We start from the raw sequence: 17962 nt of genomic DNA on the forward strand, positions 1-17962 counted from the left end.
TGTTCTTCAGTTCCTTGAGCTTAAGAAATGCTGAGCGAGTTCGGCCCTTTTGATTTTCTGACTCTAGCTCCTCGGACATTTCATTGTAGTATTTTGCTTTGTCATTCCGAGCAGCCTTTTGGAATCTTCTGTTCAGCTCTTTAGTATCTTGAATTCTTCCTGATGCACTGGAGTTTGAAAAGACTCCTGTAATAAATTTGTTTTGGAAGAAGTACAACCATGGTGCTATTTAGAGACAAAGATGATGAAACTTCATCTAACTCTGAGCATGTTGTCAAAAGATTCCTGTCACAGGTAAAGAATATCATGCGTGGAAAAAGCAGAGGGTCAGAGAATGAGGGGCAGGACCTCAATGAAATAAACCAATAGTAACAGTAGACAGTGAGAGGACGACGTAGGATCAGGTAAGGGTTCAGTCTGTTGTATATACAGTTGCTATGAGCTAGAGCTGACTCAATGAGATCTAACAACAGTCAGTAACAGGGACATTTTAGAAATATCTGCCTATTTCAAGTTTCTCCATATATTTATTGACATTCCATTGAATTTATAAATTCATCTTGAGTGTCAATGTCTTTATAATTTTTTACATTCAGAAAAAGTATATGTATATAAAACTATTAAAATTGCTTACATTTATGTTTATGTTACTGTTTTCCATTATAATCTTCCTTGCAATAGCCTTTAAAATATTATTTATCCTAATTATATTTCTTCTAATGACATTTTATTATCACAGTTATACTGTGTATCTGTTGAATCAGGTTTTCCATCCCACAAGAACCAATTTTCTCCTACTTAGAGATAATATTGCAGGCTTCAAATATCTTGGAAAAAAATATACTTCAGATTTTGTTTTGTTTTCAGTCCTTTAAAAGTCCTACATACAAAGTGCTTTCTAAGACATTTTGTAGTCATTTACTATTGCCAATGAGATTGACACAGTGACTAATAATGACGTGCTCAAGCATATCTGAGACTGTAAGGATGGCTCACAGGGTTCAGAGTTATGCTTCAAAGCATCACAATGAGTCACAGTCAACTTAATGGCACCTAAGAACAACAACAATATCAATAAAATATTAATTATAAAGGTCTCTAATAATTTTCTAGTAAGTTCTTACATGATCCTCAAAGAATAATATTATTTCCCCTTCCTTAAGTATATTTTTATGGATTTAATTATAACTCCCCAAAATATCTGAGTCTTGTCCCCTATACCTATGGATACAATCCTATTTGGAAATAGAATTTTCTCTTTTATAGTAATAAGATTATGTCTGTGTAAGACGTGTCTTAAATCTAACTTTTTAAAAAAAATATTTGTAATGATTTGAGTGAAAGGTTCAATCCAGGTATTTTTGAGATATCAAAAGAGCAGACTAGACACTGGGACAGCAAAGACAACTGAAAGAAAACAGATTCCACATGAAGATCCTCAGTTGCCAAAAAAACAGAAGCTGAAAGAAACAAAGTGTCACTTTCAAGCCTCTGTACAACTATTCATCATTGTCATGCAGTTACCCTGAAGCAGGTCTGATTCTCACCGACCACGCCCCCCATTTTCTGACTCAAAACTGTTTATGCACAGACCAGAATCACCCAGTACAATTTTATGCTAAGGTGGGAAATGTTCTGTATCTATGCTGGTCAGTATGGTTATTAATGAGCATAAGAGACTACTGAGCCTTTGAAATATGGCTAATATGGCTGGGAAGATAATTTTTAAAACTTAATTTAGCTAATTAATTGGTATTTATATAACCTAGCCACATATGATTGATTGGCTTTTGTACCTACCAGAAGGGTTCCAAACGCCTATAGAATATTTTGTCTTCTCGCAATAAAATCTTTTCACTCATCTTGAAACATATTTTTTGTACAATTTTTTTAGACTGTTGCCTTACTGTTCTTCCTAAAAGGTCTGCTCTGGTAATGCGTATATCAGAGAAACCTCATTTTTTGCTTCTTCACCCTTCCCTGCCCCCCATTAAGTACTGCTGCATCAGATCCAACTGGCTATCAGATCCAACTGGCACAGGAGGAGACTGACCCTCCTCTGGTGGATTCAAACTGCATGCCTTTGGGATTGCAGTGCAGCTTCTTGCCTCTAGGCAACCAGAGCTCCTACTTCTCAGCCTCTAACTTTGTCCTTTGTCTTTGGAAGTCTAGGTACTTTCCATAGCAAACTAGAGTGAACAATCAGGCATGGTTTGACTTTCGCCGTAAGAGGTGAGAAAATGCAAGGAAAAACTTTAGACAGATTGTTTGTGCCACTTTCCTTCTAATTATTGATTTACTTAGGTAACAACCTAAACTGAGTTTCTGGGTAGCTCAAACAGTTGGCAATACTGTTACTAACTGAAAAGTTGAGGGTTCTATTAACCACTAAATTAAGTGCTCAGTTACTACTTGAAAGGCTGAAGGTGTTACTCTACTAAGAAGAACTACTGATCTACTTCTAAAATAATCAGCCATTGAGGACCCAATGGAGCACAAGTTTACTCTGACACACATAGAATCATCAAGCATCAGAGTCAACTCCACAACCAGTTTGGGTGTTCTTTTGGTATGTGCAGTGAAGGTGTAGTTTATGTTAATATCTTGAGTTCAAAATTATTATTTCGACTTAGTTTAGTGAGAAACCACTTACCCAATTCCACTTCCACTGTCTCATTAACTGGGCTTATAATCAATGGTGCAGTCATTATTGCTTTCACTGAAAGAAAAAAAAATAAATAAAAAAACCTCACATTTATAGGGGTTTCTAAGTAACTTACAAGCAAAAGCCACAAATTGTAACAACATGTAGCCAAATACACTAACAGGCATCTTCCAAATGTTCCCCCAGGTCCCAAAGTATGTATGACAAGCAACAAGAGGTCAATGAAAGACCAGAGCAAACTGAGCCAACTATGAATTTCTGCCCCAAAAGAGAATCTATGAATATTTGGTATGACTAAGGATGACAGAAGAAGAATCAATGTCTTTGAGTTGTGCTGGAGAAGAGTCTTGATCATACAAGCTTCTCCTTGGAGGTGAGGGCTTTGAAGCTCTGTCTCACATACTTTGGGCATGTGGCCAAGAGAGACTGGTCCTTGGAGCAAGACATCATGCTTGGAAGAGTGGAGGGGCGGTGCAGGAGAAGAAGGTCACAGATGACATGAATTGATACAATAACTGGGGCACTAAGGGTTGGTGTGTTGCAATGGGTGAGACTGGCTCAGGACAGGACAGGGTTCAGCACTGCCGTACATACGGTTGCTATGGGTCACCTGTGACTCAAGAGCACATAACAACAAGAATCACAAAAATCATGCTCATCTGGCTTATACTCAAGTCACAGTTCAGGATTCTGAGTCTCCAGTCAAGTGCTCCTCTTAAAGCAAATCAGGAAGAGGGAGTAATAGCAGAAAGACAAAGCCCTGGAAGGAGATTACCACATGGTTCAGCCAGTGACAAATCTGTATTTAATAATTGTGGCAGATGAACCAATACTGACTGTCACAAGAACACTTAAATATGCCAAGTTTTATGAACTGAATTTTGCCCCATAAAGTTAAGTGTTGGGATCCTAATCCTTGTATCTTTCTGGAAACATGGTTTTTGTTACTGTTCTGTTTATGAGACCATAAGAATTTTCACTGAACAAATCTGCTATCAAAGACCTCTTTAAATTGCTAAAGAGAAAGGATGTCAGTTTAAAGATTAAGGTGTACCTGACCCAAGCCATGGTACCTTCATGAACTTGTTAAAGTGGCACAATGCTATTCAATGAAACACCAAAGGGAAAAAAACCCGATGTCTTTGAATTATAATACTGATAAAGAATATTGAATATGCCATAGGCTCTCAAAGGAAAAAAACAAATCTGTTTTAGAGGAAGGGTAATCAGGATGTTCCTTCTTGTTTTTGTTAGGTGCCATCAACTCAACCACAACTCACAGCTAGTCAATGAACAACAGATCTGATTCTTGCCCTGTTGTATTCTGTACCATTCTCATCATATTCTGTACCAATCTCTGATATTCTGGGGCCAATTATTACAGTCACTGTGTTAAACCATTCTATTTGAGGGTCTGCTTCTATTTACTTCCCTTACTCCCACTTTTCTCAGCATGATTTCCTTTAATGCTTGGATCCACAATCAACACCCTCTCTACTGGCCATCAGAACATGAGAATTTCATTGGGAAAGCCTACTGTCAGAAACCTCTCCAAAGTACTGAGTAGCAATGATATCTGTTTAAGGACTAAGGTGCACCTGATTCAAGCCATAACGTTGGTGTGTTGTTTTTTTTCAATCACTTGCTATGCATCTGAGAACTGAACAATGAATTATGATGACAGAAGAAGAGTTGATGCCTTGGAGCTGTGGTGTTAGAAAAGAGTATTGAATAGCTCATGGACTGCCAAAAGATCAAACAGATATGTCTTGGGGAAAGTGCAGCCAGAGGGCTCCTTTAGAGGCAAGGATGGTGAGGTTTCATCTCACATACTTTGGATACGTGGTTAGGAGGAGTTATTTGTTGGATAGGGATATCATGTTTAAAAAGGTAGAGGTTTAATGAAGGAGAGGTAGACCCTCAACAAGATGGATTAACACAGTCACTCCAGCAGTGGGTTCAAGTATGTCAGAGATAATGAGGATGGCACAGGATGGGGCAGAGTTCAGATCTATTGTTCATCAAGTAACTATGACTCATTCTTAGCTCAGTAACACCTAACAACAACAACAATAGAGATGGCAAAACTTGGTCTTGATGTATTTTGGGCATATTGTCACAAGGTAAAGCCCTTGGGAAAAGGTATTATTCCTGGAAAAGTACAGGGTCAGTGAAAGAGAGGAAGACCATCAATGAGATGGCTTGGCCCAGTGACTATAATGATGACTTTACCATGATGAAGAGTGTAAGAACGGTACAAAGATAGGGCAGGGTTTTGATCTGTAGTTCAGAGGGTTCCTAAGAGTTACAGTTGATGTGACAGAAGCCAACAAAAACATGAAGGCATATCAGTGCAGAGTGTGCCTTAAACCCGTTCCCTCTCAAGATACATTCAGGGCTTATTAGGCATAGAGACAAGCTAGTACTAATTGTGGAAGACCAAAGCACATGTGAGGGTCCACTCACTATGGAAATGAGAAGCACCATCATTTCAGGAGCTGAGACAAAGATAGTACTCCAGGGTTCACAGAAAGAGAGCCTTCTTCCAGAGTTCATGCACTGAATTTTAACATCAAACTTTCTTAACTGTAGCATAGTATGTAGGGAGTTGCACTGTTAGCCCAAAGGTAGAGTCTCTGGCATTTTGAATCCACGAGCGGCTCCTTCAGAGAAAAATGCTCAATCTCTTGTAAGTGATTTACAACCTCCAGAAACATACTGGAGGGTGAGCTATGAGCCCATCCCAACTGGATGACAATGATAGATCAGAGAGAAACTGTAAAAACAGATTTAAACTTTTCAGAGCTGTCCATTTATGGTGTATCTGTTACAGCAGCACTAAGAAACTATGGCACCAAGCAAATTGGCCTTGGGGGATTGAAATGTATTAAAATAGGTATAAAAGTAGGTATAAGTCCCTCAAACCTATCTGAATTTTATTTATCAGAAGATTTAGTTCTTGGTATGATCGAAGAAGGTCTCATGTTCTACAGAGGCAAAAAGAGAAAGGGTTGGCTTGTGTCTCTTTTGATTCCTGATGCATATCTGGAACAGGAGCTGGCACATGGTAAATATTCAATAAGAATCCAGAAAACGTGCAAAACCCACTAAGCATTATAAAGGTGAACCACAGGAAAAAAACAACATATTACCTGACCTCTGATTATACTGTTTGTACATATAAAATCAGAAAAGGAAAATAATTTCTTTAGATCATACTTCACCTATTTTAAAAATTCCTCACTGCCAAGTTCTCTCAAAAGTTTTATCTGCTGATGTATTTACTGTGTCTCGAGAAAGATAAGTCAGAGCTATTTAACAGACAAAGGAGATAATTGTAATAGGAAGATGACGAACAAATCAATTCCTGATGCTTATAGGGGGAAAGGCAATTAACATTTTAAAGGAGACAATTATAAAAAAAAAAGCAAACTCAAAACTCACTGCTATTGAGTTGGGGCTACGAACCACATAGGAGATGGTCCATATCTCTTTTACAGCTGCTGGTGGATACAAACTGCTAAAGGGTCATAGCCCTCAAGTTAGCAGAGCAAACTTTCTATGGACTATGCCACCAGAGGTACCTACTGAATTAGGCAAAAGGAACGTCTCCAAAGTGCTAAAGAGCAACAATGCCAGTCCAGAGACCAAGGTGTGCCTGATTCAAGCCATAGTCTTCTCAATGGTTTTCTATGCATCTGAGAGCTAGACAATGACTAAGGATGACAGAGGAAAATATTGATGCCTTTGAGCTGTGGTGCTGGAGAAGAGTAATAAATATACCATGGACTGCAAAGAGAGCAAACAGGTACGTCCTGAAGAGGGTGAAGCCAGGTTGCTCCTTAGAGGGAAGGATTTTGAAACTCCATCTTGCATAATTTGGGCATGTTGCCAGGAGAGAGCAGTCCTTGAAGGAGGACATCATGGAGGGTCAGTGCAGGAGAGGAAGACCCTGGATGAAATGGATTGACACAGTGACTGTGACAATGAGGGCAGGTGTGTCGGAAATGGCAAGGTTCAGAGCTATTGTTCATAAGGTTGTTCTCAGCTTGACGACAAATAACAACTGCCTTTGCATTCTCTCCAACTCATGGTCACTCTCCAAACTCTCCAATGGATTTCTAAGGCTGCTGGTAGCTTTTTATGGAGTGAGAATGATCATTGTTTCTTCACAGAATAGATGGTGGATCCAAACTGTTGATCTTTCTATGAGCACTCAGATATGTTATACACCATGCCATCAGGGCTTCTTAGCTATAGAGCAGGTAATCTTCTAGCCAGTTTGACAGGAATAGTCTCATTTCATGCCTCCTGTCCCATTATAATTCTTAATATTATCTCCTTTAATTATCAAAAAGGCCTGATTAGAATAACCCTTAAAGATCATAACATTTATATTAAAGTTCTGGTATTTACTGATAGAGAATTCTACCTATTCTCATATAATTTGTTGGGGGTGTATTTTTGTTTCATTTTATTGTTCTCTGTTCAGTTTCAAAATAACTTTTAATATGAAAATATTTAATATTTCAGAGATCACTGAAAGGCTAAAGAAAATAAACAAGAACCATCATTCACCTAGATACGGAGTACCTGCTCTTTAAGGTCCCTGGGCAGGGCAAACCATCAACAGCGGAATATTCACCTACACATTCCTGGGCTGAACCATGATGAAAAGTGTTTTGAATAAAACAGGGAGTCACAGAATAAAGACCTGATGATTTGCTTCTGCAAAGATTATAGCCAAGAAAGTTTAAAGGGGAGCTCTGTCACGTAGGATGACTACACAGTAGCACTGGCAATGGATTAGGTCTCTTGTTATTATCTTTGTTTTCCTTAATATGTGATCAGGAGCTTAGAATACCTGAATACTAAGTGCAAAGATTAAGTGCTCAGCTGTCAACTGAGGTCACTGTTAACTCATACCAGTTAGTAGCTCCACAAGAGAAAAAGCCACGGTGACCTGCTCACGTAGATTCGTTCTACTGGGGCTTTTTTGGTTGGTGTGTGTTTGTTCATTTGTTTTTATGCCTGTCAAGTCAGCTCCAACACACAACAATCCCAGGTACAACAGACTGAAATGCTGCCTAGGTCTGGACCGTGTTCACCATCTCAGCTGTGAGAAACACTATTAGCTGGTTTTGCTTTGGTCTATGGTAGCTGAGCAAATTGAGAAGCCGACGACATGAAGAAGAATGTGGCATCAGGAGCGGAGGAAGACTCATCAGCAACCTGCATTATGCTTATGAAACCAACTTGTTGCAGAAGGTCAAAGATAACAGCCTCCAATATGGATTGTATCTACTGTATGGATTGACAGTGACTGCAGCAATGGGCTCAAAATGTGTCAGAGATGATAAGAATGACACAGTATGGGACAGGGTTCAGATCTATTGTTCATACGGTCACTATGAGTTGTACTTTACTTGATGGCACCCAACAACAGGAGGTAAAGAGTTGCAATGCCAACCCAAAACACATAGTTTTATTTACCCGCTGCTTCCAGGACAAAGGTGGGCAATCGCCTGTGTGATTTACAGCCCAGTTGGTTAGAAGGCACATAACAACATTACTGGCTTACAGACTTTTTTTATCAACAATCAGCTCTTATCAACAAACTTCCTAATAACCTTATAAATACCTACATCTTATGAATGAAGAGGCAGATTAAAGGGAGTGGGTAACTTTTTTAAGGCCTCACAAATAATGGGAGGCAGATCCTGGGAGTATAATTTACTCCAAAATTCAAGGCTTCCCATCCATCATGCTAATGATCTCCACTGCTAAACATTTAGACTCCCCAGATCAAATATCTCAGAATTGTTCCCATATACCATCCAGGGGAACACAAAACCTCTCTGGTAGAATAATTCTGCAGCCATGCCAAAGCATAGCAAGTTCAACTGGAAAGCATAGCCTAAAGACTGATGGTTGTTGTTATGTGCTGTTTAGTTGACTGCGATTCACAGTAACCTTATTAGCAATGGCTCTGAACCCTGTCCTATCCTGAACCAACCTGTATCTCACACACCTACCCCCACTGCCACAGTCACTGTGTCAATCCACTTCATCCAGAGTTGTCTTCATACGCAATGACTCTCTATCCTTTCAAGCAGGACATCCATTTCTAAGGACTGGTGGTCCCTCCTAGTGACATGCCCAAAATATGTGAGATGGAGCTTCAAAACCCTCGCCTCTGAGGAGCAACTTGGTTTCACCCTCTACAGGACAAAACCTGTTTGTTCTCTTGGCCATCCATGGCATGTTCAATACTTTACTCCGGCACCACAGCTCAAACACATCCATTCATCTTCTGTCACACATATTCAGTGTCCAGCTCTCAGATGCATAGCAAGCAAATGAGAAGACCATGGCCTGGATTTTTGAAACTTGCATCTCATATATAATAAAAACAAACCAACCAACCCTAAACTTGCTATGTCACCTTTGGCAAGCCATTGAGCCTATTGTAGGTTTAGTTCCAGCAGAGACAATGAAGAGGCATTAAAATAAGGGGCTGGAGCTATGACTCACCTACAGGAGTGAATTCGATGACACGGGTCATACGATACTGCTTGTCCAAGTGCCTATAGAATGCTTGACAAGAATATTTCCCTTTATGTTCTTCAGTCACTTTCATGAGGATGAGTTTATTTTTTTCTCCAAAATATGTTACATTGTCAAGAAGTAAAGGCTTGCAATCCTAGATGCAGCGAGCAGGAAGAAGCATTGAAAAATAATTACTAACTTGTCCTAGCCAAAGAACAAAAAAGGAACTTCATTTGTTTATATCAGCAAATGTCACATAAAAGTGACTAGAAAGCTTTCATACAATAAATGCTTATTTCTTTTTGTTTGGTGAAAGTTAAATATTTTGTTCTATGCCTGGGATCATGATATTTTACACTCATGAATCTTTGCTATGAAGACAAGTGAAGATACATTTATTTAACAGGAGGAGAATATTTGAGGATATACCTTAGCAGTAATTTCTTTCCTTCTTGACTTTTACTTGTTTTGCTCATCTCAAATGAATTCCCCACTTAAACTACAGCAGACAAGCAGATGAAAGATACCAATGTATTATCATTTGCTCCCTGGAACGCTAGCCAATCCACTTTTGAACTATGTGGGGAAACCCCTAAGTTATCTTAGTATCGCTTAAGTTCATCAGCAAAGCACAAGATTACATTTTTTTAACACGTTGCCTCACACTTTTAAATTGACGGCTATGCTTAGAAACACATTTTTTATATATATTACTGTCATATGCAGCACCATGTTAATAAGTATCTCTTAAAAACCTTAAATTTTTGATCAAGTTTCTCTTTAAATATTATTTATTTCTACTATTACTTTTCTGAACCATGTCTTATTAACTCAAATAAGTTATTTTATTTATTTACCTATGAAAAAAACCTAAGTCAGGAGCTATGATGCCTTAGTTGTGAGGAGGTGTACTGCCAACCCAGTGACAGGCAATTCGAACTCAGCAGCTGCTAGCTGGGAGAAAGACAAGCAATTTCCTCTCATGCAATTTGTTGCTGTTGCTGTTGTTGTGAACTATCGGGCCAGAACTTACCCATAGCTGACCCTCCAGTGAGTTTTCAGAGACAGTTTAATCCCATGAGAGGAAATTGCTGATCTTTCCCATGTAGAGCATCTGGTGGATTCGAACTATGTGCCTTTGAGATGACAGTGCTACTGACTCTTTAAACCTGCTATGAGTTGGTTCCAACTCAATGGTATGTAGCAGCAATAGTCACAGTTTAAATAAAAGCAATAATAAGTTTTCAGTTACAGTTCCAATTAAACAAATGCTGTCTTAAATTCATTAATTCCTGGTGATTTCTATTATTCCAAAAGGAAAAATATACAAATGTACAATTACAAATTATTTTGCAGATTTATCCTATTACCCAATGCACAAAATTATTTGCTGAAAAAGTAAAGTGTCACACAGTAGGCAAATGTACCTTATACCACTCTACCGTGGGGAACCCGTGATTTTCATTGAGGAATAGCTTGGGGCACACAAGCTGTCCACGTTGTCCCATGGGTAGTTTTTGTGGAAACACAACTTGTGTGCTGTAACACAAGTTAGGATCATTTTCCACAAACTTCAGGTTTATTTTAAGTTTGAAGAAGTAAGTTGAATTTCTAAAACAAAATAAGATAGGTAAATTGAGCACTATTAATGTATATTCAGTTTTACCTTTAATTACTGGCAAGCACCTTCAACACGTTTTTTGTAAGGCATTGAGTTCCTCTTACCTGAGTACGCAGTAGTAATGTCCAGAGTCTTCTACGTGAGCAGGAACAAACCAAAGTTTATCTTGGAACTGATGAATCCTGGATCCTTGTTCCACAGATATAGGTATGTTGCTATCATTTTTATACCAAGTTGTAGTGTCTCTGTTTTTGAACCACTTAGAAGAGCATAAATGAATAAAAATTTCATTTGCAGGTGAAATTTGAACTAGTTCATCTTCATATTCCTGGAATTTATCTTGAAAAAGGAAAAAGAAAAAGCAATTTCCATAAAAATTTTGTCCACATTTCGTAAGGTAGTATCTCAACATAAATATATCAATTATAAAACTTTCAGTTTCTATTATCTGTGAATAATTTATAGATAGCCACTCCCATGTGATCTCTAGCATTTGAAAATCAGTTGGAGGGTCAACTTCTGCACTGGTGTAAGATTGAGTAACAGTGACTAGATGTATTGAAACAACTTCAAAAAATGGATGAAGAATGTGAAACAGTTTAAGATACTGGTATCATCATAAGCAGTTTCTTACTTCACCTCTGCCTTATATGAGGTCTTCTGAGCTGTAAAACAACCCAGTGGTAGATGGAATATGGTCCAGGACTTAAGAACAATAAATGACATAGTTGAGTCTCTATATCTTGTGGTTCCTAACCTTTATACTATAATAGACAAAGTGCTAGTCAATAAGCCTTTTCTTTTAAGAACTACCTTCCCTCTGTAACTTGATTTGTGCTACTGTTAGAACCTCTACTTGGAATATTATTGCTTTTCATTTTTGACTCATGTACTTTTAACTTGTTAGTTAAATTTGTGTCTTCTAGGCTGCAACAGTTCCATGATACATCTTCAAGGATATGAACATATATGGCTAAGCACAATTGATAACAGTGCATCTAAATTCCAAAATTAATCTCCACAACAGTCTACATGTTTCCTATTGCCAAAGGGGCCCTTTAGAGTAGTGAGAGAATATCTTTACCCTGAAACCTACAGCGTCCCTTTTCAGCAGGAAGTAGCTAAGAGAATACGCCGTCCTCTTTTCCTTATGAATCAGGGTGAAGTCTCTCTCAGGGAGGAGTGATAGGGAATGGCAAAGGACATACTGACAAAGGAGATTAGTCAGAACTGGCTTTGACAAGCACTGTGGCAATGGGACAATTAAAACAGACTTTCAAGGGGGGAAAAAAAGAGGAACGAACTGGGGGAGAAGGTAGAGAAAATACTTTAACAATGAATGAATGGAAACCCAAAATCTCTGTAAATGTTCATTAAAATGAATAAAATTTAATTTTTTTTTAAAAAGATACTGGTATCAGAGAAGTAAACACAGAGAACTCAGACTGACAGGGAAAAGGTGATGATATTCTCTATTACCTGGAGAGAGACTGAAGGCAAGGTGGAAACACAAGTGAGGCCCAGGCCTCTCTCTGCGTCTGGAGTATGTATTGTAAGTCTATTCGTTGCAGGGCCAAGTACCAAGGGGGAGGGTGTGCTGCATAGGAAACAGCACTGCAATTTTAAGAGCTGCCCTAGAGAGTACAGATGAGTAGTGGAAGGTAAAAGAATACAAGATCTGGGTAAGAACACCTAAAAGGATTTTTAAAAAATAAAAAAAAAACTAACAAAAACCTGTCAATGAATTGACTATGGCTCACAGCAATCCTACAAGACAGAGTAGAGCTTTCAAGGATGTAATTCAAACCCACAGTAAGAATGACTTAAAAGGACTTAAAAAATAAAAAGAACTAACAAATACTTGTCTTCTGGTTGATTATGGCTCATAGCAACTCTAAAGGACAGAGTAATGTTCTCAAGGTCACAAGGGGTAATCCCGTCTCCTGTGAATTACTGCTTCTGAAAACCTGCTTTAGTGTCAGCTATTGGTCCGATCTCACTCACAACAACAGCAGCAACAATCTTCATAAAAGCAGACTACTGAGCTTTCTCCCCAGAGCATTTATTGTGTTTGAACTGCCAACCTATGTCACCAGGCTCTTTTTTTCAAAAAGGATTTGAAGAATAATAACAAACACATTGCCTGGGAGTAGGGAGCAACTCACACCTGACTCTCGTTTGGGCTTCCAGGGCTGTAAATAGCAAGGACACTGTGCAGCTTTTTCCTCAGAGTTGCAAGTGGATTTGAATCACCATACATGTGCAACCTTTGGATAGGCAGCAAAACTCCCTATAGACCATATCAAATATTTGGAACTCTCACAAAGTTTAAAAAACTTGGTGCTCCAGCATCCTGAATGGGAAAATCTGACAGTTACAGAGAATTAGTTAGTGAACCAAGAAAGATTCTCAACACTGGACCAATTGGCAGCATCATGATAGATGGTGAAAAGATTGAGATTGTTAAGAGATTTAGTTTGCTTAGCTCCACAATCAACACTCTTGGTACCAGCAGCCAGGAAATTAAAAGACAAATTGCTTTCTGAAAGTCTGCTGTCAGAGACCTCTCAAAAGTACTAAAGAGCAATGATATCAGTCTGGAGACGAAGGTACGCTTGATACAGGCCATGATCTTTGCAATTACTTGCTATGAATCAGAAAGCTGGACAATGACCAGGAATGATAGAAGGAGAATTGATGCCTATGAGCTGTGGTGCTGGAGAAGAGTGTTGAAAAGGACTGGTAGGAAAACAAACAAGTTCATGCTGAAGAGAACGAGACCAAGCTGCTCCTTGGAGGCAAGGATTCTGAAGCTCTGACATACTTTGGACATGTTGCAAGGAGGGACCAGTCCTGGGAGAGAGACATCATACTTGGAAGGGTAGAGGGAGAGCGCACCAGAGGAAGAGCCTTATGAAATGGATTGAATCAGTGACTGGGATAATGGGGCGTAAGTGTGTCTGAGACACTAAGTTTGCCACAGGATAGAGCAGGGTTTAGTGCTGTTGTACATAAGGTCACTATGAGTTGCAGGAAACTTGACAGCACATAATAACTACAACACACAGAAGGATTTTGCATCAGTTTTTGGAGAAAATTATTGTTGTTACTGGATGTTGAGATGATTCCAACTCAAAGCAACCTCACTGACCGACAAGGAATACAACATAGGACTTTCTTGGCTGCATTTTTTTTAATAGAAGCAGAGCACCAGTTTCCCCCACAAAGTCATGGGGTGAGTTCAAACTGTCAACCTTTTGGTTAGCAAGTGGGCACTTAACAGTTGCACCACCAAGCCTCCTTTAAATAAAATCTGGCTTAGAACAAGCCACATTCTGTCTAAAGGGAAGCTTAAAAGGAAGCTTAAAAACTTAAAACGAGGACTTGAAATAATCAAAACCCAAACCACTGCTCTCAAATTGGTTCAACTCACAATGATCCTTTTAGCAGAGAGGAATCACCCTGTTGAGTTTGTATAACTTTCATCATTTCTCGAAGTTTATAGAGTTTCTGGAGGCAAGCTATTTCAGAAGTGGATGCCACTCCTACTTCCATGCCTGTTTTAATTGGGGAGCTCCACCAAACACTGTCCAGCGTGGGTAACCATTATGACATTTGACACATCAGTGTCACAGTCAGCACCCAACAATAGAAAATCTACAGTTTTTAACATCCAATCAAAAATCACTAGACATGCAAAGAAGTAAGAAAATGTAACCCAGAATCAGGTAGTGGGGAAACCAGTAACTTGAACCACACTCAATTTCATCTATACAGCCAGCAGCAAAAACCAAATCTACTACTGTCAATTTAGTTCTGACTTATACTGACTCTATGAAAGACTCTGGCTATAAATCATTACAATAGGAGACTTATCTTTTTCCTAAGGAGCAGCTGGTGGATTTGAACTGATGATTTTTCAATTAGCAGCACAACATGTAGCACAATATACCACCAGAGTTGCTTAGCTGTATACAGTAGAAAGGCCCGTAATGTGAATAATAATGTTAGAGAGAAATGTATTCCTTAGTACAATCCACATAAATGAGGCCAAAAGGGCAGAGTTTGTCAAAAACAAGGCTCAGAAAGCAGGAAGAAGAAGGGGAAAAGGGTGAATGAAAAGAGGGAACCCCAGGGGAAGGGGGAAAAGTGCTGGGGGATTACAACAATAAAATTTATAACAATAAAATTGATATAAATTATTGAACAGAAAATTAATTTGTAAAGTTTCGAGCAACTTAACATTAAAAGTAAATAAAACAAAAAAAACCTTAACATACACACACCTAAAATGGATATGGGGGATAACATGAATAGATGAGGAAATTAAAATAAATATTACTCCTCTGCCCATTTGTTAAAACTACTAAAAAATTTAAATAAGTTGAGCAGAAAAATAAAAGCAGTTACAAGAAAAGGCAAAAAGCTACATTAAACTTCTAGAGTTGTAAAAATGTCTGAGTTAAAAATTAAGTGGGATTCATGTTATGTATGGTAGAGCACAGATGAGATTCATGGTCTAAAGACAGCACTTTAGAGACTATTCAAAATAAAGAAAAAAATGAACAAATGATTAGTTTATCAAATGTAGTTGGGGATAATATAAATGGTTTGAATAAATATCCCAGAAGAGGAGATGTGAAGGGAAAACAGAAAGAAAAGAAGAAGAAAAAGAATTTTGACTGAAATGTCTCAAGATTTGATGAAAATTAAATACCAAACCCCTCAAAAAAATCACATCAAACTCCAAGTAAAAGAAATATAAGAAAACTAGATTCAAACAGTTTAAAACCACTAATAAAGAGAAAATCCTGCAAGTATCCAGAGAGAAAAAAACCACACATTTCATAAAGAGGAATTTAGGACGAAAATGTTGTAACCTACTTGTTAGAAATAAGAGGAACCAGACAATGGAGTAATGACTTTAAATTATTGAAAGAAAATACAACCTTGAATTCTACATTCAACAAAACATCTACCAAAGCCTGCAGTGTTAGCCTGAAGTTGGCTTTTCTTAGCAATTATCTTAGCCCCTTCTGGTCTCCAGCTACCTTACTTACAGACACTTGGTCTTGCAAATCATCAAGAGATATGGGACTAGGATAAGAGAGAGGGTGCTTCCCTCACTGAGCACTAAGACTTGAGGGAGCCTAGAGCAACATCCTGGTGAGAGCAAGACTCTAGTGGTGAGACATGGTGATGATGGTGGAGAGACTGTGGCATTGCTGTGGAGAAACTGTGGCAAGGCATAACCAGAGGAGCCCTAAAATTAAGGCCACAGTTAAAAGGTTTTGCTGTGCTTGCTGGATCATTGATGCAAAAGCTGGCTTATAACTGCTCTGAGGTAAACTTTGTAGCATGATGAGAAAACAAGAACTTTTGAGTTTGTGTTGCTGAACTGAAACCAGGACTTTTACTAAGTAAGAAATGTTGTTTTGCTGTTAATCTGGGTTGGGACTGCTGGACTAGACCTGGACTTGTATTGTGAGATATTCTTTGCCTCCCCCACTCCTCAACCTGTTTCCCTAGTAAATCTCACTCTTGGTACCACAATTGTGGGTAAAGTCTGCGAGTCAACAATGAATAAACAAATCTCTTGCTGCTGGTGTGGAGGAACCATGGGGCTGCTATGGGCTCTATATGCTTGACGCTCTGGAGCAGTGAAGGGCTGTGCTACGCTCACTCCTTCTGGCCCTTTCAGAAAGACACTCATGGCCCTGTGTACCACGCACCATTTTCTGTTCTTTTTGCAAAGCCAAAGGCTTTTTCAAAACTAGAACAGTATAAGCATTCGCTGCCAGTGCACCTCCACCAAAGAGCCTTGGTGACACATTGGTTAAGCACTTGGATACTAACCCAAACAAGCAGATAGTTACATCTTTCAACCTCAAAAACTCTCTAGTCTGTCCTGCAGGGTCTCCAAAGGGCAATAAGACTTATTACTTTAAAATCAAAACTGCCAGTAGTTGCCTGGGGGTTAAAAAAAAAGTAACTGAGGAATGCAGAAGACACCGAAGGACTGTGAGGAGAAGTCAAAGAGAAAGTATAACACATTGAAAAACTGCCCTATAAATGAAGAGATTTGGAGACATCCATGCCCACAGTTAGAAATTAAATGAGATGATCCCCTATGTTTTCACTTCATGCTGATCCCCAGTCTCAGAAAATGTCAGAATATGTGTTGAAGGAGTATACAGGCTCAGACATACTATGCAAAGACAGGAAGAGGTAGATTTGGGGATGGGGGGTTTGCTTTCCTTATATTTCCCCTTTATGTTCAGGAAAATCTCTGGCATAGTCTTCTATAGTACATGTTGATCATCCCTCAAACAGACCATATGCTCAGTCACAAAGCAAGTTTTTAACAGATTAAGATGACTGAAGTCAAAATAGTGTGATACTGGTATACATGAGTACTCATGGAGTAGAATAGAGAATTTAAAAAAAAATCTTATATTTTATAGCTAATTAATTTTCCATAAGAGTGCAAGTATTTTCAGTGGGCAAAGAATAAAACCAAATGAATTTACACATGCAGAAAATGAATATAGAATCCATGTCAGATCACATATAAAAATAAATTAATCAATAAATATAAACCCAAAATCTTAAAACTATTAAGAGGAAAAAATGTAAAGGTAAATCTTTGCCAAAAAAGTGAATCTAGTAATAGATTGCTTTGAGAATGCAATAAATAAGACACTAAATAAGTGTCTTAAATAAAACACTAAAATAGTGTCTTAAATAAGATACTAAAATTACAAATAATATGAGAGAAATAAATTTGACTTCATTAAATTTAAACATTTTGTCCACAAAACGACTTTTCAAACACAGAGAATGCTTTACTTACCAGCTTTGAGAGAAGGAATCAGTAGAACTATGAGACAAATAGGCCCAAGAAATACTTTCATATTCTCCTATGGATAGAATAAAGACAAAAAGAAAAGTGTTATTATTCCAGCAAATTTCTAAAACCAAATACAGTAGCTTAATAAGTCATATTGTGTTTCTGCATCATGAATATGGTCATATAAAAACTTATTGAAAAATAGGTGACTTGAAGGTTTGGGGTCATATGTAGTAGGAGGATGGGTTTTAACAGAACTATGACAGCAAACACTACA

The 17962-nt window shown here is 38.3% G+C and overlaps 1 protein-coding gene across 1 annotated transcript in view; it reads right to left on the minus strand.

The window, feature by feature from the left end:
* The window catches only part of IL1R1 (interleukin 1 receptor, type I), a 31981-nt gene extending 14232 nt beyond the window's left edge, over positions 1-17749 (minus strand). Inside the window, exons 1-5 of the mRNA XM_006884549.1 lie at positions 17689-17749; positions 10940-11174; positions 10642-10825; positions 9200-9368; positions 2654-2719 (exon numbers count right to left, since the gene is read on the minus strand). Coding sequence (XP_006884611.1) covers positions 2654-2719; positions 9200-9368; positions 10642-10825; positions 10940-11174; positions 17689-17749 — 715 coding nt within the window. The remainder of the gene's footprint in view (positions 1-2653; positions 2720-9199; positions 9369-10641; positions 10826-10939; positions 11175-17688) is intronic.
* Positions 17750-17962: the final 213 nt, after the last annotated feature.

The sequence above is a fragment of the Elephantulus edwardii genome, unplaced genomic scaffold (assembly GCF_000299155.1).
Source record: "Elephantulus edwardii isolate Elephantulus edwardi_28Jun2011 unplaced genomic scaffold, EleEdw1.0 scaffold00036, whole genome shotgun sequence".
NCBI classification, from domain to species: Eukaryota; Metazoa; Chordata; class Mammalia; order Macroscelidea; family Macroscelididae; genus Elephantulus; species Elephantulus edwardii.